Here is a 23,711-nt window from a genome sequence, read left to right as displayed (position 1 = left end):
TTAATTAATCGTGTTATAATTAATATTCCACAACTTACACACAGTGAATCGTGGAAAGATTTGAGGTAGGTTTTTGCCCAGCACTGGGACACGGAGGGCTAGATAAAAAATACTTTCACACGGCGCCATCTAGTCTCGAACTAAGCATAGCTTGTATTATGAGTACTAGACAACTGATAAACATACTTATATATTTCTAAATACATACATTATATTGATAATTTATACCCAGACACAGAACAAATGATCGTGCTCATCACATAAAACATTTTTCCTGGGTTGGAATTGAAACCACGACCGGTGTAGAAGGCAGGATCACTAACAACTAGACCAGCAGGATGGTCAGTTAATTATAAATGTACTACAATAATAAATGCCCTTACTGCAGGGTATAGACCACTTCTCTTATAGGAAACTTCAAAAACTCCATGATTGCAATTCTAATTTTTGAAATCCAGGTTTCTTCATATAGCTTACATAAAAAAATATCAAATTATTATTTCATTTCCTATTGCGACTGACTTTCTAAATAAGAAAAAAAATAACGACTTTTAGATAATTAATAACATTTCATTTCATTGCATTAATAATTATAATTAACCTCGTTGATAAGGCAATTTTTAGTCTACGCGGCCTGGTCCGGCTACAACAACAGATGCGACTACAACCTTGACGCTTGGTCGAGATTTGGACACGCTAAGTACATGCGTTTTCGTCATGTACTGTGTATCTGTGGGTGTTGTACTTACCGGCGTCCTCCTCCTCCGCCTCGCCCTCCGCGGCCGCGGCTCGTCGTTCCTGTCGGAGCTGGCGGACGAGGCGCCGTCCAGCCCCATGACGGCGTTGCGCAGGAGAGACGAAGCCACTGCTCGGGGGGCGACACCACATATTATTAGCCATTGTGTTAAAATTAAATGTATTTTGTTTTACAGTCAAAACATATAAATAATTTTAATTAATGACTATAGAACAAAATATCATAAAATTTAGCGAAAAATCATCATGTTAGTTGATGTATTTTTTATGGGACCTAATATTTCGCAGATAATTGAAAAAATAATAAAATCAACGAAATTGGTTAATAAAGTCTGAAGGTTTAAGGGGTAACAAACATAAAAGATAACAAAATACAGAGAAATTCAAAACCTTTTCCTTTTTGGAAGTCGGTTGATAATAATAATAATGAAAGGAAGATTCCATAGTTTTCTGGGTACTTTAATTCTATTAGAATACGACAAATTTATAATAATACATTTAATCATAGTTATGTATCTACTTTGAAGATGTTCTCAACAAGGCCTTTACCTCAAATTTCCTTTCCTAGAACTTATCCCCAGTATTGATAGAGATACAAGTAATATAATCTATTAATATTCTTCACATATATTATTAAATAGTTCTTCATCAATTTGGGATTCATTTTTATCCTCCCTTATAGCGGGGGTGGCTACAATATTCAATCCTACACATTGTGATCGAGGTCGGCTCTTATATTTACAAGATATAGGTGCAAACATAAAGAAACATGATAAAAGTCCAGTCATCATCGAGACCAGAGAGTCAACGTTATTAAATGATGCAACGGTTTACTCACGCGTTTTTATCGGGATCAAGTCGCGTCAGCTCATGATTAAGGACTCCGGTTGGGTCCGAAACTAGTCTATCCCGATAAATACGCGTGATTAACCGTTGCATCATTTAATAATTAATTATTTTCACGATAGTTATTATTAAAAAACGTCTTAAAGTAATAGTATCTTAATTGTTGTAAAGAAACAGAACAATACACAGCTTGGAGCGATTCTTCCAAACTCGTTTTGTTTTAAACGACTCCTGCTCAAATGAATTTAATCCTTGTATCAATTTTACAAACATTTAAGTCACATGCATAAAGACACCTAGATATTATTACTTTAAGAGCGAGTAGTAAGCAAATTCCACAACGCCATCTAGTTTTAAACTAAGCAAAGCTTGTATTATGAGTACTAACTGACAAGCATACTTTTGTATTTCTAATTTCATACATAATATAAATAAATTACACCCAGACACAGAACAAATGATCGTGCTCACTACACACACATTTGTCCTGGGTGGGGATCGAACCCGCGAGCTCCGGTATAGAAGTCAGGGCCACTAACCACTAGACCAACAGGCCAGTCAATTCTTTATGCTTGCACCCTATTTGAAGCATTGTTACTATACACGACTACTGACTACTTGACAACTAATAGAACAGCGTAAAGCCTTACATTTACAAGTCAAAGCTAAAAGCTTGAAGTGACCATCGCGCTCTACATTACATTTTTAATTTTATAGGGCTCCGTACTAATAACGTAAAAATCCATTTTATTTTTCATTATTTTAAAACGACTCCCACATTATATAAGGATTTTAATCTTTGTGTGGTGGGAGGTTTCATAAACATAAAGACACCCAGACTCAGAACATGCATTCGTGGATAACAAAAATGCTTGTCCTACGAGGGGATCGAAACCGGGTTTGGCGTGGTGACCTCAACCACTCGGCTATCCGTGCGGTTTAAATGACTTTCATTACTTAATGCTCTAGGCAATAGAATTACAAGACAAATTGTATTAGCATTATTGCACGCCGACAACAATTTCAGGTCAGGTCAGTCTGTCTAGAGACTAAACCTCTTTTATCTTATGTCCATCACCAATCTGTACCTCATATTATGTGATATCTAGGCAGTTAATTTTTCACAAATTGCCACTACATAAAAAATATGGTAAAGCGCTACCATACAACAGAATTATCATTTTCATTCGTTACATAACCTTACGGAGCCCAAAACGACCCCCCCCCCCCCCAGCAATTAAGAACTTAATCCACATATATTCAGAGTGTTTCACAGTCAACATGCACAGACACCTACTTACGCGAGGATCGAACCCGCGGCACGTCGCGCACAGTGGTCACTCCGGCGGTAACCATTCGGCTGTCCGTGCAGTCGGAACAAAACAGAAATTGTTTAAAATAGCATTAAATTTGATTATAAGGAAGAAAATAATGTTAAATAATTATAGCTCTATATATTACGGGTGGAAATAATAGTAATTTAATTAGTAATTAGGAAGTCCTTTTTTGAAATTCAAGTAAAGTTTGGTTCTAAGACAAAATTGAAAGGAAAAACTTGGCGAAATGAATTACTCGTAATTACATTTAAATCTCTGTTAGATTTTACTTTTATCAACCGAGTTCAAAACAGAGGTTTTCAATTCAAATCAAATTAAATCATTTATTAATTAATTCGTCTGTCTTTGTTTATTTTTATGTTTAATACCACAGAACTTGGGTCTGGCTGAACCAATTTTGATTATTTTTTTATTTAACTTGAAATAGCTGGCATTTGGTCCCATAATAATTTTCATCAAGTTTATTAGATGAAGAGTTCTTATTAGAAGACGGTTGTCTGTTGATTTTTTTTATCTAAAAATTGTAAAGGCTTCAGTCACTCGAGGCGACTATGCCAGCCTCATAGGGCATAGCCTCACAGGCGGAAATAAATCCTCTTATTTTTGTTGTTAAAACATATTTTTTACATTAATGTTCTTAGTGAAGTTTATTTCCATGAAAATGTTATTGGAAGTTCTTTCTATGTTTTTTACTCTTAAATTATAACGAGACAAAACTTATCGAGAATGCCTTGAAGTTCAAGATAGGACAAATGGTATACTTATTTAAACCCAAAAAGAAATCTATGTCCTCTGTATCTCATGAACCTTGATAGCTAGCCGTTCTATATTTTACAGATGCCTAATGCCGCTTTAAACTAATAATAAATAAGCAGTGTGTTTCTTCGTCTTCTTTATGAAATGACGGACAGAATAAACGGCAAAGACTAGCTTTTTACTATACTAAGGCCATCGAGACGAGATAAAAAACGTAAACAAGCGGACTGCTACTGAGTTACATTGCGATAGCGAGAGATTATTATCCCTGTCCTTATCACTCGTACGCGCATGAGGCGTGAGTTGGTCGATGACAGCTGTCGTTATGTGTTGCGTGGTACAAGAGAGCAGTCAGTACGGCAGTTGTCAACATTTGGTCCGCCATGTTGTGAACAAGTTCATTCCTTCATTGTTGTCAAAATTCGAACTTTATAATAGTTTATTCGAATAATAATGAACCCCTAAAAGTTTGTTTACATTCTTTATCTCGTCTCGTTGGCCTTACTATAGTCTATTCTATTTAAAATCAGATCAGTAACAAGTTGCAAGTATCAGTCAGGTAGATTTGATAAAAGAAAATGCTCAAATTAAAATGTATTATGGTTTAATATCGACCACTGGGCGACCAGCTAGCCTTATCAAATTATGCGGCATAGCTTGCTGAAGCTAATTTATAGGTATGTTGAAGAAGATATAATAATAATATGATAACGGTTAACTCACGCGTATTTATCGGGATCGCCCGACTAGTATCGGACCAAACCTTAATCATGAGCTTGGGTCGAAAGGCGACTGTCCTTAGTCAAAAACTATGTTAACTATTTGACTTACAAGTGTCAACTGTCAATTTAAGACAGTCAACAGTCAACTGGCGATTATCGAATGGTGACTATAGACATATAAACTGTCAACAGTGGCGGCCTTAGGAGGTGGCGAACAGGGCAAAGGCCCGGGGCCTCGCGCCCCTAAAATTTTTGAAGTTTATTTAACACTTGTAACGGCAAATTCAAATAAAGTTAGTTGGTTAACTAATTCATAAGTAACACTATCTAAAATAAAGCTCTTTTTTTTGAAGTAGCAAGTAGGCAGATCATTTTGTTAAGACCTTCCGCCCGGGGCCTCGCAATGGGTAAGGCCGCCGCTGACTGTCAACATTTTATTTGCAACAGTCGACTGTCTGAGTTACGACTAGACGAGCCAACGAGATAAATCGCGTATTAAACCGTGATCATAATAATTTCCAGTACGATTGAGAGGTGTCTTTTATTGATGGTTGTGTTATGTACAAGCTATATTGTAGTTTAATGCATTAGACTTACAATCGTCGTCCGCTTCGGAGCCGGAATCTGAACCGTCATCGTTTTCAGAACCTCCAGCTAGCTCCTCCTCTTCGTCCTCCTCCTAGTAATAAAAATATTATTTATTTAATTAATCTAAATATATATAAATCTCGTGTCACAATGTTTGTCCTCAATGGACTCCTAAACCACTAAACCGATTATAATAAAATTCGCCCACCATGTGCAGTTCGATCCAACTTGAGAGATAGGATAGTTTAAATCTCAACTTATAGTCGCAATTTCTTCTAACCACGCGGACGAAGTCGCGGGCAACAGCTAGTATATCATAGAAGTCTTTATTTGTATAAAAATCTTGTACATACAGCGCGGCGCTACAATGGTGACAATAGTTTTTAACACACATATACACTTCTATATGAACATTCAATAAATTTGACTAAATGTTAATATTAAAGAAATTATTTAAAATCATCAAAAAAAATAAGTAGAATGTTACGTCACGTCTAGAAACGGTACAGAAAAACGTTACAATGCTTAACATAGGGGAGAGAGAGGGAGGTGACTTTGACTTATCAGTTCAATACATTGGCGTTATTGGATATGGAGGTCGAAAAAAGTGTATTTTTTTATAAGCCCTATCTTCATATTATGTTTGCAAAATAAAAAACAGCAATAAACAAATGAAATAGAAATATTTACAACAAAAATATCCGTAAACATTTTACTCGTTTCACCCCGGTCAAAACAAAAAAAAAAGATTTCCAACGTGTCCCGGGACTACCTCAATCAATCCCGGTATAACCAACACTCACCGCGTCGTCGTCGTGGTCCCTCTTCCGTCCGACGTCGTACACCTTGACGCAGGACTCCTGCATCTGTTCGAAGTCGCCCATGTTCTCAACGACGGAGATCTGGGTTCCGTAGCGAGACACGCCCAGAGCGTATATGTTACGTTTCACGTCTATTGTCGCTGTAATGAGAATATATAGTGTTAATAAATTATTAACGCGTATGTATCGGGGTAGCCCGACTAGTTTCGGACCCAACCGAGTTCCCCGAGTAGGATAAGTTTTTGTGTGATCCACGAATGCTTGTCGTGAGTCTCTTTGTGCATCTGACTTGAATTTTTGTGAAACCCAATTGATACAAGTTACAAGACACCGGTATAGTTTTGAACAAGTTAACCGCGAATTTCGTGTGGATAAGTTAAATCATACAAACATTGTTTAAGACTGTCCGATTACACGCCGATTGGAATATGCGTTTTGTTGGATTGTAGCAAGTGATATATCTTATCTTTGCTAGAAGGCATTGTATTGCTATTTGCGATTGTACTGTTGATATACACTCATAACTAGAGCCTAAAGAAAGTGGCAATTGAACTGCAATTTGCGGTTGGTATGCTGCCAGAAAGATGGGAAAAAGTTGTGGCTAATGATCTACAATACTTTGAATAAAAACATAATGTACTGTGCTCTTAACCTCAATTTTTTGTAAAAAAAACTGCGGAAACTTATGTGTACATCTATTAAAATACGTTAAGTCTAACTAGAGCCTAAGGAAACTAGTCAGATATAATCTTACCTATACTAGAATAGTCGTAAGGGTCTAAAGTCTTGAAGCTGGTGTCGAACTGGTTGCGCTCCTCCGAGTCCTGGTCGGAGCAGACCGCGTATAGGGCAGTACACGACGGGTTGAACAACACCTGAGGATTGGAAGACAATATGTTATAATGATTTTACTAGTGCAGTGTAATACTTTTGAGGAGCTCGTGGCTAAACTCTAACCGCATAAGTGAAACGATCGCAGGTTAAGCTATGCTTGACGCGGTTGGTCCGTAGATGGGTTACCTCCTTGTCATAATAATTTCCTCCATGTTTCGGAAGACACTGTAAACTGTGGGTCCCGGCTGTTATTCCTGCATCTTTGACAGTCGTTACAGGTAGTCAGAAGCTTGAAAAGTCTGACAACCAGTCTAACCAAGGGGTATCGTGTTGCCCAGGTAACGGGATTGAGGAGGTCAGATAGGCAGTCGCTCCTTGTAAAGCACTGATACTTAGCCGAACATTTTCAAATTATAGCAGGCGGGCCCGTAGGCAACAGCTAGTATTAATATAAGTGTGTAGTAACCGTGCTAGACAAACAAATATTAGAAGTCGATCTGAAGTTAATCAGGATAATAGCAAACATAGAACAGACAGACAGCTGTAAACCACATTTTCAAAAACTTAATATACTTACACTACCCTGTTTATACATTTTAGAACTATGTAAATTTGTCAGAAAACATCAAAATTACTACACCAGTTGCCAAGATACACAAAAAAGATACAATTTTAGACATAACAAAAACAAACTAAATAAACCTCAATCTCGAATTAAAATGCACTCAACTAGCCCCCTAATTATGTCCATTCAAATCTATAATAAACTGCCAAATGAAATTAGAGAAGAAACTAAAATAAACATATTTATTAATAAATTAAAAAGATTCCTCGTATTAAAGGCATATTATACCGTAAAGGAGTTTCTGGATGATAAAACAATCGTAAATTTAAATCATCCTGCCTAAACAAACCAACAACTATTGAGATATAGAGTAACAACTATTATTAATATTATACAATTATTCTGCCCTCTTCCTCTCTCCTAAATTTTTTGCGTGCCCAACAGGGTCCATATTGAACTGCTATTTATTTTCTACCATCTCTGTAACATATGGAATGCAATAAATGATTGAGTATTGAGTATTGAGTATTGAACCTCTCTATAATTAACCTATCTACTAAGACCAAGGTCATCAGACCGACCAGCCACTGTAAGCAGAAGCCCTTAAAAGTAATTAATAATTATTAATGATATGGTTACTAACCTCAGATTTATCCAGAGTTGGCACAGTTCTCAACAGGTGGAATGTTCTTAGATCCCATACTTCCGTATTTGATATTACCTGTTCAAAAAATAAACGATGTTTTAAAAAACTGACTACAGGAAATGGGTTATGAAAACCGGTCAAATGGTGTGAGGTGGGCTGTTGACAATGTGGGTAAATAACAAATCAAAAATATATATATATACACGGTGATTTTTTTGTCGTCTTACAAAAGCAGCCCAGTTCATGTATCCAATGACTAGAACACATTCATGATAAAAAAAATAGGTATTTATGAATAAATTTAAAATGCAATTTTTATTCAATATTATGATGTAATTCGTAGTTTTTTAGAAACAGCTCTGTTGCGAGCGCGGTCCGAGCCTTGTAATAATGGTGAGGGGTGCGGGCGGCAGCGTTTTTATCATTTTTAAGAGTATATTTCAGATTTCTCTTGTTTAATTTTTCTTCGTACTTATTATCTTAGTTGATGATAAAAAAATAATAATCGCACCTAGAGGTATTTTACGTCGGATACATGAACTGGGCTTATTTTGTAAGACGACTAAAAAATCACGGTGTATATACAAATATTTTTTAATTTCTTGATGGAAACGTTTTTAGAAATACCTCGGTTTAGAGGGGCTGGTTGGGAATCGAAGTCACGACTAATTTGACAACAGGTCAGAGAAACAATAAACATGACTGCGAGACCGAGTACTATGCCGGTGAAACCGCGGGAAACCACTAGTTTATATTATATTTGATTGTGTTTTCGTTACCTCTAGCCCGTTCGGATGGAAGACGCCGCTGTGCGTTTGATTCAGCTTGTCGAACTTGTGTATCTCCTTACCCGTGTTCACGTCCCATAGCACACCATCTGTTGATAACAAAATATAAACTTAGTTACAATTATTATTATTACAAAGGTTTTAAACAGAGTTGGGCCATGCTTTAAACTTTAAAGTCCTATAAAGTGCGAATTGCTTTAAAAAAACGTCTTATGCCCCAAGGAATTGAATCCTTGTGTGCACAAACACTCAAGTCACATGCACAAAGACACGCCGACTCAGGACAAGCATTCGTGGATCACACGAATGCTTGTTATACGCGGGGATCGAACCTGCGACACGTTGCGCTCTGTGAGCTTGGCGTGGTGTCCTCAACCACTCGGCTGTCCGTGGTACCTTTTTCGAATAATCTTTCTTTCTTGTGCCAAGTCGGTTCAGAAACGTAACGCCATATAACCTTTTCGGACTTCCATTACACTATCGCGTAGTTACCTCCTAGTCGTGCCAATGAAACAAAACAGTCTAAATTCAAAGCCCAACAGTGGGCAACAGGCTTACCGGACAACACCAGCTCATCCGTGGGGTTGAAGGTGGCCCTGTTCTTGGCGTACTGGTTGCTGATGGCCGGGGTCAGGGTCATCAGCTCGCGGCCGGTGCGCGTGTCGAAGATGGTCGCCGTCTCGCCCTTGGTGCCTATGATGCGTTCGTCTGTCATCTTGGAGAATTCAACGTACTCCTCGTTGTCTAATTGGAATCTGTGGAACATAAACAATAGGGTTTAAAAAAAAGGCTGAATAACACAATCACCTGATAAACTAATGACCGTAAGAACGGTTGCTTAACCTCGATCGACGAAAAACATGTTTCGTGACGATAAAATCGGACAAAAAAACAAGGAAATTATTTATTTCCGATTTTAGGTATATATTAAGGCCGTCTGGAAGCGGAGCAGAACAGGTAAATAAAAATGAGAAATTTTATATGCTCTAACATATGGTTTATGAGGTATAAGAGGCAGAGCAGAGGGTTTGTCGGCAAGAAGGGTAAAGGAAAGAACATGGGAGGTTTTAGTCATTAAAAGTCTGCCACTCCCCTCCGCTCAATGCAAAGCAGACGGAGTCATTTGACGATATTTCATCCGAAAAAAAAAAGATTGATTTGGCCCCGCTTCACTATTTTGCACCGTTTTGGTGTACAGGCACACTAAAAGTGTATCATTATCATCATCATCATCAGCCCATATTCGTCCACTGGACATAGGCCTCCCCAATAGCACGCCATCGAGATCTATCTTCGTCTGCTCGCATGCAATATACTCACAACAATTCAAACTCTTTCATATTCCAGAGCGCGGAGAGAGGACGCCACGGGGTCGTTGCCGACGCTAGTAGTAATAACCCGTCTCTGCTTGCCTGCAAACAATAATTATAGTTAAAATGCGAGTTAATTAAAATTAATAGACAAAAAATCTAAAAAACCCAAGTTTTAAAATTTTATGAAAATCGGTCCAGCCATTTTTATAGTTGTAAATTGCATTGTCATGGGGTTTGAAGCTGCGGGAACTGCCTCAAAATTGAGTTGCAAAAATTCAAACGGAACGACAAACAAACAAACAAGAAAATCCATCGTTTCCTTGGTCGTCCTCTTCCCCTATATCGATCCACATCCATACTCAACACCTTCCGCACCACATGACTCTCATTCCTCCGCATAACATGCCCATACTAGGACAGCCGGTAGCTTAAATACTCTTAAATACTCATTTCTTGCTATCATCATCGGCCTAGCCTTTTCCCAACTATTTTGGGGTCGGCTACCAGTCCAACCGGTTTCAGCTAAGTACCAGTGTTTTACAAGGAGCGACTGCCTATCTGACCTCCTCAACCCAGTTACCTGGGCAACACGATACCCCTTGGTTAGACTGGCAGTCAGACTTTTTTCAGCTTCTGACTATCTGTAACGACTGTCAAAGATGTAGGAATAACAGCCGGGACCCACAATTTAACGTGCCTTCCGAAACACGGAGGAACTCGTTATGACAAAGATGGTCACCCATCCACGGACCAACCGCGTCAAGCATAGCTTAACCTGTGATCGAATCACTTATGCGGTTATAGCTTAGCCACGAGCTCCTCTACTTTGCTATATCTGCTATATCTGTTCTCATTTCTTGCTATTTCTTGCTATATCTGTTCAAAATCACCTATATCTTACCTGCATATGATATATATAGGATTCGTGTACTTGATAAGAATTCTCTTCGACTCCGCTAAATAAGTTGAATATCCTAATATCGCCTGACGACGTCGCCGCCAAGAGCTGTTGTTGCGTTGGCTGTGACAAACAAACAAATTGATATTACTATATTATATTAGCTAATACTTAGCTACTTCTTTGACCGGTTAAAAATATTGTCTTTTTTTATTCCACATCTTTCACACAACGCCATCTAGTCTCAAACTAAGCAGAGCTTGTGTTGTGAGTACTAGACAACTGATAAACATACTTATATATTTCTAAATACATACATAATATAGATAAATTACACCCAGACACATTTGTCCTGGGTGGGAAAATTATTCATCTTCGAGGGCTTCCGTTCAAAATTCCTAACTCATATCTTCTAACCACGCGGACGAAGTCGCGGGCAACAGCTAGTGTTATATACACCGTGATTTTTTAGTCGTCTAACAAAAGCAGCCCCGTTCATGTACATGTTGCCGTCGTCATGCCTCGTCGTCCTGCAGCCTAAGCGTGTATAATTTATTTATTTATTTATTTATGTACACACAACATTGTAGGAATAAAACAAGTATAAAAATGAAAATACAATAGGTACAAAGGTACTGCTTATTTCTTAAGAAATTTCTGCCAGCAGACCTGCGACAGGAGATAAGAAAAAAGGAAACATAGACACAGTGTGTAAAAAAATTTTTATAGGAAAACAAGAAGTACAATTTATATCAAATATATACATGGATATATATATATACATATATATAAAGTTACGTGGATGAGGAAATAAGACTCTCTTACTGAGGCGAGATAGTGTTCTTTGTCACGACGTTTGAATAGGCTGACAGATTGGGAGCCACGAATGCTAGGCGGTAGGGCATTCCACAGTCGCGCTGCATGAACAGAGAAGGAGAAGGAATAGAAGTCGGTGGAGTGGAGTTGAATTTTGAGATGGGATTTAAGATGTGATCTGCAAAGGGCGTTGGGAGGGCGGATATAGGAGGAGCGGTCATGCAAATAGGAAGGATATAGTGGGTTGTGAAGAACATTGTATAGGAGACAGGATACGAGTGTTCCTGCGTAGGCGAATCGGGAGCCACTTGAGTTCTTTGCGAAGCTGCGAGATGTGATCGCATTTTTTTAGCCCAAAAATAAAGCGGATACACAAATTTTGCAAGTACTTAAGGTTATTAAGCAGCTCCTCGGTGGCATCCAAGTAACAAGCATCGGCATAGTCAATAATGGGTTGGATAAGGGATTGGGCTAATAGAATTTTGGTCTTGTGGGGAAGAAAAGTTTGTAAGCATCGAAGAGAGTGTAAGGAAAAGTGGACCTTGCATAGTTTCACAGGCTACGGCATCGCAAAGGTTTTCTATTTATTATATATACTCAATAACATGATTACAGTCGACTCACATGGAATATAGTATGCGTGAAGTAGGCGTCGTCGTCCTGCAGCCGGAGCGTGCGCACGGGCGCGAAGTGCGCGTGCGCGAGGCGCGCGTGCTGGCGGGCGTGCGGCGCGCGCAGCCCCAGCTCGCGCCGCGCCACGCGCGACACCACGTTGGCGTCGCCCAGGCGGGAGAGGAGCGCGCCGCCGCCCGCGCGCGGGGACGGGCACTTGTGAGGCCTGGGGGAGGTGGAGTGTTGAGTTTGATGTTGCTAGCTATAGTATATAGCATTTATTATTTTTTGGGAGATCAAAATGCATTAGACAATATCCATTTTCGACTACCTAAATGTTCTTAATATAGGGGACGAAATGGCACGTCTTGCTCTAAACTCCAACAGATCAAAAATTGTATATTTTTAAGTAGCACTTCATGAAGATCAAAATTCAAGAGATTCAACAACTCATTTTATCTGCCTAACAGCTAACTGCCCTACCCATTGGCCTGATCCATCTACCTATCTCTCTGTCTGTGCTTGTCTATCTATCCGTCTATCTGTATGTGTCAGTCTGTCTCTCTATCTGTCTGTGACCGATCCATCTATCTGAATCTATCCGTCCATCTGTCCCCCTGTGTGTATATATCAGTCTGTTTCTGTATCTATCTGTGACCGTCCGTTTATGTGTCTATGGGTATGTGTCCTTCTATCTCTCTAGCTAGCTATACCCGTCTGTCTGTATCTATCTACCTATATGTCTGTCTATCTATCAGTCTATTCAATTAAACTTTCATGTACAATTATAGTACATAAGACGGACTTAATGCCGCAAGGCATTATCCACCAGTCAACCTTTTGGTCAAATGTCGAAAAGTAGCTGGAATAGGTACAAAAATCTATCTATCCGTATTGGTCTAAGAGCCCGTGGACGCCAGACCTACGTTATTCTATAAAAGCTGGAAGTTTGTCAGCAGATGCTCCCAACATAGGTCAGAACATAGGTCATGTTGGCTTTGGCAGATAAACGGTACTAAAGGTGCTAGGCAACATGGAGTTTCTTGCCGGTTCTTCTCCATAAGAATGACACTTTGGAACCGTGCAACCAGAGTCAGTAATGTAACGTTTTAAAAGTGCCTGAGAAACGGCCTATTTGAAATAAAAACTTTTTGATTTTGATTTTGCAAGGGGTTGGAACTATCAAGTGTCTGGCTAATGAGAAAACACCATCTACCTATTACCCAAGTATTTATATAAAAATCAGCTTTTCTACTATCATGCAAGATAAATTATGTACAATTTAATGAACAATAAAGGTGTCTAGCATGGGATTGCCACTATGCTGAGTGTCTAGCAACGAATAGCGTGATCCTCTCTATTGAATCCAAAAGTGACCTTTGTTCTTACCTATGTTGGGAGCATCTGCTGACAAACTTAAAATAAATGCGGACAACATCACATACATTGTTCTGAACCCAAAGTAAGTTGCTGAAGCACTTGTGTTATGGAATTCAGATACAACGAAGGTACCACAAACACCCAGACCCGAGACAATGCAGAAAATGTGAATTTTTACATTGACCCGACCGGGGATCGAACCCGGGACCTCAGAGCTAGCGACACCTTGAAACCGGTGCGTACGCCACTGGACCACGGAGGTCGTCAAAAACTTAGCGTAGGTCTGAGCTCCACGGGCTCTTAGTCTATATCTATCCGTATTTATAAATCTACCTCTACAATACTCACTCGAACAAGTTGAACTGTGGACAGGTGACGACGGGGTTCTTGCATAGCGCGTGCTGGTTATAGAGGTACTCGGTGATGATGGTGTGTAACGTGACCCGATGCTGGCTGGGTGAGGGTTCGCCGGCTGTAGAGCTGAGCTGCTTCTGTAGCGAGCGCTTGTGTTCCGATGTCGGCGTTGATATCTGGACTGGGTTTTGGACTTTTCTGAAATTGGATAACGGGTTTGAGGTTGTGATTTTGTTTAACGTTGGAGAGCACGAGGTCCTGGAAGCTTTTGAAACGTCTATTTGACATTAAAAGCTAGAAAATCTGACTACCAGTCTAACTCAGGGGTATCGTGTTGCCCAGGTAACTGGATTGAGGAGGTCAGACAGGTAGTCGCTCCTTGTAAAACACTGGGCGAAAAACTAACAATGTATAAAGTGTTTGAAGGGCTAATAGAAGTTAAAAAAAGTTAATACTAAAAGATAATAATTAAATCTTAAAATACAACTCCTTAGTTGGCCACAATAAGGCCGTGCTTATACCGAATTCATAGTTAACGCTGTACGGATAGCCGAGTGGTATAGTGCTCAACGGACAACCCACTGATATCAGACCAAGAATTGGCCATAAATCAAATCTCAAACTATACCAAATGTAATATTCTGGCTGCATTAAGGCCATACACCCAATCTCAATCTATACCAAATGTAATACTCTGGCCGTAATAAAGCCATAAACTTCTAACTTATACCAAATATAAGTCTAACCGTAATAAGGCGATAAATCCAATCTCAAGCTATACCAAATATAATATTCTGGCCGCAATAAGGCCACACACCCAATCTCAATCTATACCAAATCTTATATCCTCACCTTAACTTGATAACAGGCGGCAGCGGGCTGGACTCGTCGACGTGCATCGCGTTGTGCGAGCTGTTCAGGTCGAGGCTCTCTCGGTGGAGGGAGCCGCTGCTGTTCGCGCGCGAGACTGACAGGCGAGGCTGTGAGGGAGACGGTAGTGTTAGGTAGGCAATGATGATGGCGGTTTTCTTATAACTAATGTAGTTTAATTATTTTCTTAACGAACATATCGTAATTAAATTTTGATGTTATATTGCAGGCCTTTAAGGTCGGTAAATGTTAAATTTTTGAAAATAAGCAAACCTGTATACGACTGTAGAGATAACTAGTATTTTGAAAATTTAGTATTCGCACTCTACCTGATATCGCGATCACTAAATGGGTAACACCTAGGTGTAGTTGGTGGGATCTCGGGATCTCCAACCTGAGTGTTACCTAGTATAACCATAGCTTCAATACGTCTGGCCTAGGTAATGATGGACATTTGCATAATACAATATTTTAAAATTTTCAGACTACGTATTTTGACCCGGATGTCCGTCACGCTGGCGAGCTGTGCTAGCTACATACGTACCCGGGTGGGTGTGGAGGGCGTGTAGACGGGCGGCGGCGGCGGCGGCGGGGGCGCGGGCAGGGCGGGCGGCGGCAGCTTGGCCTCGCGCTGGAGGGTGGCCGCGCTGGCCGTGAGCCCGCGCGCCGCCAGGTGCGCCGCCACCAGCTGCAGGAGCTGGCGCTCGTTGTAGTTGATGCGCGTCTGGGCTACCACGTTCGCCTTAAAGAGAATAATCTAGATGATAAGGCGTTCAGCATACAAAGTCTTTAAAATGCGTTGTAACTTTGGCCTTATTCGAACCAGGCCCTTAATGAAACACGGCCTTAAACAGGCCCTTAGCGAGATATTAAATAAAGGCGTCGATACATAGACAGTCATGAAAAACAAAATTTTTAATTAATTTCATATCAATAAACGTTGACGCGTGAAACAGTAGTTATTCTTTCACTAAACTTTACACCATATACGGTTGTCGTGATCAAATCTTAACTCACCCGATGTATATTAGCGAGCGACGTCTCGAACTCAGCCCCCATATGCTTGCTCTTGCCCGAGACCCGCTCCAACAGCTCGAGCGCGTACTTCTGGAACATGACGTGCTCTTGCCGCTTCTCTTGTAGGATCGGGTCGCGCATCAACACTGACAACAAAATGCGAGAGTGAGATGACGATATTTTTAAGAAAAGACATTTTTATTTCAATAGATGGTATAGTTGATGTGGTCTGTTTGATAGGGAACGAAAATAATGGTTGCCCTACTCAACTCACTTGGAAATGACAACCTATATTGGTTGCCTAGCTCAACTCTCTTTGCAAACTACGTGATTATCTTGTTGTTTAAATATAATCTAGCCATGCGTGTAAAATTCTTTTTTATCAATTTAGTAGATTTTACTTTTAACCACAGCAGCCGGAAGACTAAATTTTACATTTTAATTTTAATAAAAATGGATTGTCTTAAACGACCTTTGATTAAAATATAACCGGACTTTTAATAACCACACAAGATTTCACTGGGCTTTGATAAATACAACAAACAAATCTACAATATGACCGGGCCTTATAAAAACCATATAAAATTTCACCACACACACATCACAATTATATGTACACCAAAGTCTGGCTTTATTAAAACCCCGTCCCAAACTCACCTTGTATCTGCGACGTGGTGAAGAGAGGCAGTTTAGATATGATCTGCCTCACGGTGGGACATCGCGCGAGCCCCGCGAGGGCCCGACACGCGAGCCCCCGCAGCCGGTCCGCGTCTGTTATGGGGGACTTCACCATCATCAGTGATAGCAGTACCTGGGATGAACAAATATTCACTGAATATGTCAAAAAAATTCAATGAAAAACTCGTGGCTAAGTGAATCGATCACAGGTTAAGCTACGTTTGACGCGGTTCTTTCTCATATCTTTCTCATAACGAGTTCCTCAGAGTTTCTTTTAATTGTGGGCTTTTATTCATACATCTTTGACAGTCGTTATGATAGTCAGAAGCTTGAAAAGTCTGACAACCAGTCTAACTAAGTAACTGGGTTGAGGAGGTCAGATAGGCAGTCGCTCCTTGTGAAACACTGGTACTTAGCTGAAACCGGTAAGACTGGAAGCCGACCCCAACATATTTAGGAAAAGGCTAGGATGATTAACTAACTAATTAATTAATTAACTCACCATAATCCCGTTGTTCGTTCTTACGCTCTCCCAGACTTTCTGTATAACATCTTCGTATGACTTTAAAGCGGTACGCTTTTTACTAGACCCGGTTAACGAGAACCTCGTCGTTGATGTTCCTGCCTGATAAACAAATATTTAAACGGTTAAAATAAAAAGGTTAAAATTTTTAACTGTATGGTAGGTGGTTTATGTAAGGCCCATCTAAATGATAAATCTAATAATATAATCTGTTTAGTCCGCGAGAGACATTTGTAAAATACACGGTGATTTTTAGTCGTCTTACAAAAGCAGCCCAGTTCATGTATCCAATGACTAGAACACGTTCATGATAAAAAAAAATGGTATTTATGAGATTTGAATAAATTTAAAATGCAATTTTTGTTCAATATTATGATGCAATTTGTAGTTTTTTAGAAACACAGCTCTGTTGCGAGCGCGGTCCGAGCCTTGTTACAATGGTGAGGGGCGCGGGCGGCGGCGTTTTTATCATTTTTATGAGTGTATTTCAGATTTCTCATGTTTAATTTTTCTTCGTACTTATTATCTTAGTTGATGAAAAAAAAATCGCACCTAGCTGTATTTTACGTCGGATACATGAACTGGGCTGCTTTTGTAAGACGACTAAAAAATCACCGTGTATATTGTGAATGTATTATTCATTTTATCACATCATGAAAAAGTGAGAACGATTAAAAGCCCATAAGGTGATGAAATATGTGGTATTGGGGGCTAGTAACATCACTTGCAAGTAAAACGCGTACTGGTAAGTGCCGTCACACGAAAAATTTTTTATCACTGTATCCCCTTCATTTTTTGTTCACGAGATAAAACCAAAAATACGTATCCAATAGTTTTTGGAAATCTGTCTGACGGGATAAATAGTTTTTTTTTTGTCAAATACAACATTATTATAAGAAGTAACGAGATAAAATAAAAAATACGTATTCAATATTTTCTGAAATCTGTCTTAACAGATTTTTTAGTCAAATATCTTATTTTTATAATAACTATCGTGAGACTGATTCATTAGTAAATGATGTAACGGTTTACTCACGCGTATTTATCGGTCGGCTACCCCGATAAATACGCGTGAGTAAACCGTTACATCATTTAACAAATATCTTATTATAAGTTATGCGGTAAAAGAAAAAATACTCAACCGACATTTTATGGATATGTGTCTGCCTAATCAGGTTTTTTTTTACTCAAATATCCTGTTATAACAAATTCCCCGTTTGAACGCGAGTAACACCGCAGGGCATGCAATATGAATAGTCATTAACAGGGCCATAGCTAGTTAAATATAAATCTATACTAATATTATTAAGCTGAAGAGTTTGTTTGTTTGTTTAAACACGCTAATCTCAGGAAGTACTGGTTCAAATTGAAAAAATATTTTGTTTTCAAAAGACCATTCATCGAGGAAGGTTTTAGGCTATATACCATCACGCTGCGACTAATAGGAGCGAAGATACAATGGAAAATGTGAAAAAAACGGGGGAAAATATTCATCTTCGAGGGCTTCATCTATCGATATCTTCTAACCACGCGGACGAAGTCGCGGGCAACAGCTAATAGTTTATAACAGGGCAATAGATTAAATATTAAGAGCGTGTACTCACCCTATGTACAGGCGCGCACACACAGTTGACGAGTACGTTAAGAGCAGCCTTCTGTACTTCCGGTTCCGGTACTATCTCGCCGTCCGCCGCCCCTGCCAACACATCTGCGTTACAGTCACAAAATATATAAGAAAAAACTTGTATTAATGTTATAGATAAGGTTAATTATTGTGATATCATTTTATAAACTTGATTATAGCGTAAGAGATATGTCTAATGTTTTGATATTTTCATTTTATTCTCTTTGAAAACGAACTGCATCTAAATAATTTATTCTTTGTGTTTCGTGGGAGTTTCACAAACATTCAAGTCATATGAATAAAGCATCCAGACACAAGACAAGTATTCGTGGATCACTTAAATTTTGTCCTACGCGGTGATCGAATCCGCGACACGTTGCGTACAGTGGGTGTGTGTGTACTAGTAGGTACTAGTCGGCTATCCGAGCCGTCAAACATAAAATGTAATATTATGTGCACGGATTACATGGCATGGTTACAAAAAAAAAACAAAGTGGGATGATACTGGGTGTCTCCGTGCATGTAAGACACATGTATGTTTGTAAAACCCAAGCGACACAAGTATTAAATTCCTTACTGTGGGAGTCGTTTAAAAACAGTTAAAGTTACAAAGTTAGTGGTTTCTTAGGTTTACGCGAATGTTAGACATTGAAATGAAACTACTTTTACGGATTTTATCGCGGTTTAATTTTAGATTTTAGCTGCCCGTGACCATGATACCTGCAAAGGTGTCGAAAATTAAACCGCGATAAAATCCGTAAAAGTGGTTTCATTTCAATGTTACAAAGTTAGTTAAAATCAAACTTACCGAGCACGATGTTGACTCCTGTGGTCAAGTCGGCGTCTCTCATGTCAATCTTCTCGGTCAATAGTAACTGTACGCGAGGCGCCACGCAACACACCGAGACCACGTCCAGAGCTGACCGGACCGTCTCCGATCTGGTGATTAAAGGGCATCAGTTGGTTATCTATACTAATATATAAAGCTGAAGAGTTTGTTTGTTTGTTTGAACGCACTAATCTCAGGAACTACTGGTCCACATTTACTATTGTATCTTCGCTCCTATTAGTCGCAGCGTGATGGTATATAGCCTAAAACCTTCCTCGATGAATGGTCTATTCAACACAAAAATATTTTTTCAATTTGGCCAAGTAGTTCTGGAGATTAGCGCGTTCAAACAAACAAACAAATTCTTCAGCTTTATATATTATATAGAAGTATGGATAACTTATATCTTCCAACCACGCGGACGAAGTCGCGGGCAACAGCTAGTCTTACAATATATGTGAGTGTGATGGCGCACCTGCCGTTGAAGTTCCACTCGTATGCGTATCCCACGACCTGCAGCAGCAGCGCCACGCCGCCCAGCTCCAGCAGCTCGTCCACGGGCGCCCAGCGGGACCACGCCACGCCCGCCAGCAGCTCGATCTGCTCCTGGATCTCCTCCGGGGACGACTTCGACGCCTGGCCCACCAAGTATTAGTCAATAGACATTAAAAACTAATTTTAATCGGATTTTTTTAAAAAACGAGTCCCGCTATAAAGAATGTCGCGGGACGTTTAAAACCTATTAAAGTCACATGCACGAAGACACTCGGACTCAGGACAAGCATTGGCGGATCACACAAATGCTTGACGTACGCGGGGATCGACGACTGGGACTACGACACGTCGCGTACAGAGGGTTTGGCGTGATGACTATCCGTGCAGTCGTATTGTAGAATCTACACAATTATATTAACAACATTAATTAAATTACTTTTTATATAGGAATGATGATTATTTTTCTGCGTCCGTCTTGCAGTTTCATGCATAATACTGTATTTGTATTTTCTTTTGTACCACAATTATAAATACACAAAATTTGATGAGGGGCCTGTGACGTAACAGTGACACGTACAGAATCATGACGCCACGCGTAAGTTCGATTCACAGACGAGTTTCGTTAAGACGTTCGTGTGTCGCGTCAGCTCATGATTAAGGACTCCGGTTGGGTCCGAAACTAGTCGGGCGATCCCGATAAATACGCGTGAGTAAACCGTTACATCATTTAATAATGAATCCTTCTCACGACCGTTACTAAATTTAAAGATGATGTTGTACGTACCTTATATGGCGGCGGTTCGGGCACGTTGTCTCCGTGTTGACGCGCGACTTGTGCCGCGCGCAGTCGCAGGTGCGCTTCTAGATACCTGTGGGTCACAACAATATTATTAATTTATTAAACAACATTAAATACGTTTAAATAGATCTTCTTTGATTATCGGGACGATATCTGACAATGTCTTTGTACAAGAGGCCTACTGACTGCTCTTAGTATTAAATAAATACCTAAGTATATTTACAAGTGGTGAGTATAATAATATGTATTAATGAATACGTAACAGAGTAAGTAGTCTTCCGCCGCTAGGAGAATGAACTTGTGCTGATAACTATCGACGTGTTGATATTTTAACTTAGAATAAAATTAAAAAGAAATATATTAAATACATACAAATCACATGCACAAAGACACAAAGACTGAGAACATGCATTCGTGGTTGTTCTACGCGGGGATCGAACCCGTGACACGATGCGCACAGTGGGTTTGGCGTGCTGGCCTCAACCACTCGGCTATCCGTGCAGTTAACTTACAAAAGTCTGTCTATTTATTGAACCCGTGTATATATAATACCTTTTCCCCCGCAGCTTTGCCCGCATCGAGGTCGGTTATATCGCGTTTCACAGAGAACTCTCGAGAAGAAGCGAGATAAAAACTATCCTATGTTCTTTCTCAAGGTCAACTCTATGTCTGTACTAAATTTCATTAAAATCAGTTCAGTGGTTTAGACGTGAAAGCGTAACAGACAGACAGAGTTACTTTCACATCTATACTAATATATAAAGTTGAAGAGTTTGTTTGTTTGAACGCGCTAATCTCAGGAACTACTGGTCCAAATTGAAAAAAGCAGGGCAGGTATAATTATAACTTATATCTTGTATCCACGGGGACGTAGTCGCGGGCAACAGCTATTTTGTAATATGATAAGGGATGTGTAGGCTGACCTCCTGAGCGCCACGCAGACATGCCTGACGATCTGTCTGGCGGCGCAGGTCTCGTCCTCCGTCACGCGCGACTCGTCCTCGTCCGCGCTCAGGATGGGCAGCGTCGAGATCACGTTGTACAGCTTGCGGAGGCCGTCCTGCCGATACACGGGGGATCATTATTTATTTAAGACTTATACGTAGCAGTCCAGAGAAAATTTAAACGGTAAGAAATTATACAAAAAAAAAACAGATTCAAAAAATCGCTTTCAAATCTCACTCCATTCAAATTTTAACAAAATCTTTTTATCAATTTTATTGTTGTAAATTGCATTGTCATCGGGTTTGAAGTTACCTTGAAAATTTGAGCTTATCAGGACATACCTCAAAATTGAGTTACAAAAATCCAACCGAAACAACAAACAAACAAGAAAGTGAGTGTATAAAAACGTGGGTAAATTGCAGCAAAAACATTAAAATAACCTCAACATCAAGTACTACGCGGGTAAAACCGCGGGAATCAGCTAGTTAATAAATTAAATACGAAACCAACTGACCTGATGATCGAATTCTTCTAAAATGACTCTGAACTGAAAGGAGAGACCGAAGAACATCGTCGCGTGACATCTGCCGGAGTCGTGTGAACACTCCAACAGCCAGAGCGCGTATCTGCGAAGAGAAGAGATATGATTAACTTTCAGGGCCCCGATTTTGCTTTCAACGCTATTATTTACTACCTTACATTCCTGTGTATGAATGAGGAGCTCGTGGCTAAGCTATAACCGCATTTAATAAGTGATTCGATCACAGGTTAAGCTATGCTTGACGCGGTTGGTCCGTAGATGGTCCGATGTTATTCCTACATCTTTGACAGACGCTACAGGTAGTCAGAAGCTTGAAAAGTCTGACTACCAGTCTAAATAAGGGTATGGATTGAGGAGGTCAGACAGGCAGTCGCTCCTTGTAAAACACTGGTACTTAGCTGAAACCGGTTAGACTGGAAGCCGACCCCAACATAGTTGGGAAAAGGCTAGGCCAATGATAATTTCTGTGTATGAATGTAATGAAAAATACTTATTCAATATTTTTCTGGCTATCTATCTGACGGACAAAACAGATTTACATTATTGGATTTGGTCAAATATGATATTATTTCACCATAACATTAAGCGAAATGTCCGTAAGAGTAATTAATTATTGAATTTCCAACAAAGGAAATACAAACAAAAGACAATAATTTATTTATTTATTATACCGTGAAAGACTTACAGCTTAAAAGATAAAACTTAATAGATAAACAACTATAGTTGACAAAAAGCCAATTACAAGTCTTCGCGTGTAGAATTATTCTAAATTTTGAGATGAGAGCCCAAAAATAGTAACACAATCTGTTAATTAACAGATTACATACGAGTTAATAATGGTGAACTTTGATCTTAACTATACATGCGTTCAGTTTAACTCAGGACAAAACAAACTTTACTATGTAGCTTAAATGAACTGAATCCTTGTGTCGCGGGAGGTTTCACAAACATTCAGGTCACATGCACAAAGACACCCGGACTTAGAGAAACGCTTGTCCTAAGCTGGGATCGAACCCATGTCACGTCGTTAGCCACCCATGCAGTCGATTGGAATTCTGCTAGAATTTCATCATTTCCGCGACACATTTCACTTAGTTATAATATTGGACAACATTCACACAACGCCATCTAGTCTCAAATTAAGCAGAGCTTGTGTTGTGAGTACTAGACAACTGATAAACATACTTATATATTTCTTAATACATACATATTATAGATAATATACATAGATATTATAGATACATATTAAGCTGAGCGACGGCCGTATTGCGTGTTTGCGACGCATATTCTTACCTTAATGTCTCAATTTTGTACAATTCGTCCTTATGTATTTCTGGGTCACAAGCACGTAATAAAAG

General features: G+C 39.5%; 1 protein-coding gene across 5 annotated transcripts in view; it reads right to left on the bottom strand.

Moving 5' to 3' along the window:
• Window positions 1-23,711, bottom strand: part of LOC113492348 (protein mahjong) — a 33,692-nt gene that overhangs the window by 142 nt on the left and 9,839 nt on the right. Inside the window, exons 12-33 of one of the 5 annotated variants that reach the window (XM_026869814.1) lie at window positions 22,327-22,438; window positions 21,791-21,927; window positions 20,853-20,937; window positions 20,049-20,209; window positions 19,553-19,683; window positions 18,725-18,828; window positions 17,100-17,222; window positions 16,577-16,730; window positions 15,920-16,065; window positions 15,447-15,644; window positions 14,885-15,012; window positions 14,027-14,230; window positions 12,311-12,524; window positions 10,874-10,993; window positions 9,980-10,071; window positions 9,218-9,414; window positions 8,651-8,748; window positions 7,869-7,946; window positions 6,581-6,701; window positions 5,809-5,966; window positions 5,015-5,096; window positions 750-868 (exon numbers count right to left, since the gene is read on the bottom strand). In XM_026869814.1, coding sequence (XP_026725615.1) covers window positions 750-868; window positions 5,015-5,096; window positions 5,809-5,966; window positions 6,581-6,701; window positions 7,869-7,946; window positions 8,651-8,748; window positions 9,218-9,414; window positions 9,980-10,071; window positions 10,874-10,993; window positions 12,311-12,524; window positions 14,027-14,230; window positions 14,885-15,012; window positions 15,447-15,644; window positions 15,920-16,065; window positions 16,577-16,730; window positions 17,100-17,222; window positions 18,725-18,828; window positions 19,553-19,683; window positions 20,049-20,209; window positions 20,853-20,937; window positions 21,791-21,927; window positions 22,327-22,438 — 2,962 coding nt within the window. Of the gene's footprint in view, window positions 1-749; window positions 869-2,884; window positions 2,963-5,014; window positions 5,097-5,808; window positions 5,967-6,580; window positions 6,702-7,868; window positions 7,947-8,650; window positions 8,749-9,217; window positions 9,415-9,979; window positions 10,072-10,873; window positions 10,994-12,310; window positions 12,525-14,026; window positions 14,231-14,884; window positions 15,013-15,446; window positions 15,645-15,919; window positions 16,066-16,576; window positions 16,731-17,099; window positions 17,223-18,724; window positions 18,829-19,552; window positions 19,684-20,048; window positions 20,210-20,852; window positions 20,938-21,790; window positions 21,928-22,326; window positions 22,439-23,711 lie in introns of those variants that run through there. The other 4 variants (XM_026869815.1, XM_026869816.1, XM_026869817.1 and 1 more) reach the window with 4 other exon arrangements.

Source organism: Trichoplusia ni, chromosome 3 (assembly GCF_003590095.1).
Source record: "Trichoplusia ni isolate ovarian cell line Hi5 chromosome 3, tn1, whole genome shotgun sequence".
NCBI classification, from domain to species: domain Eukaryota; kingdom Metazoa; phylum Arthropoda; class Insecta; order Lepidoptera; family Noctuidae; genus Trichoplusia; species Trichoplusia ni.
Note: the sequence above shows the minus strand (reverse complement) of the source record. Positions and strands in the feature narration are given on the sequence as shown.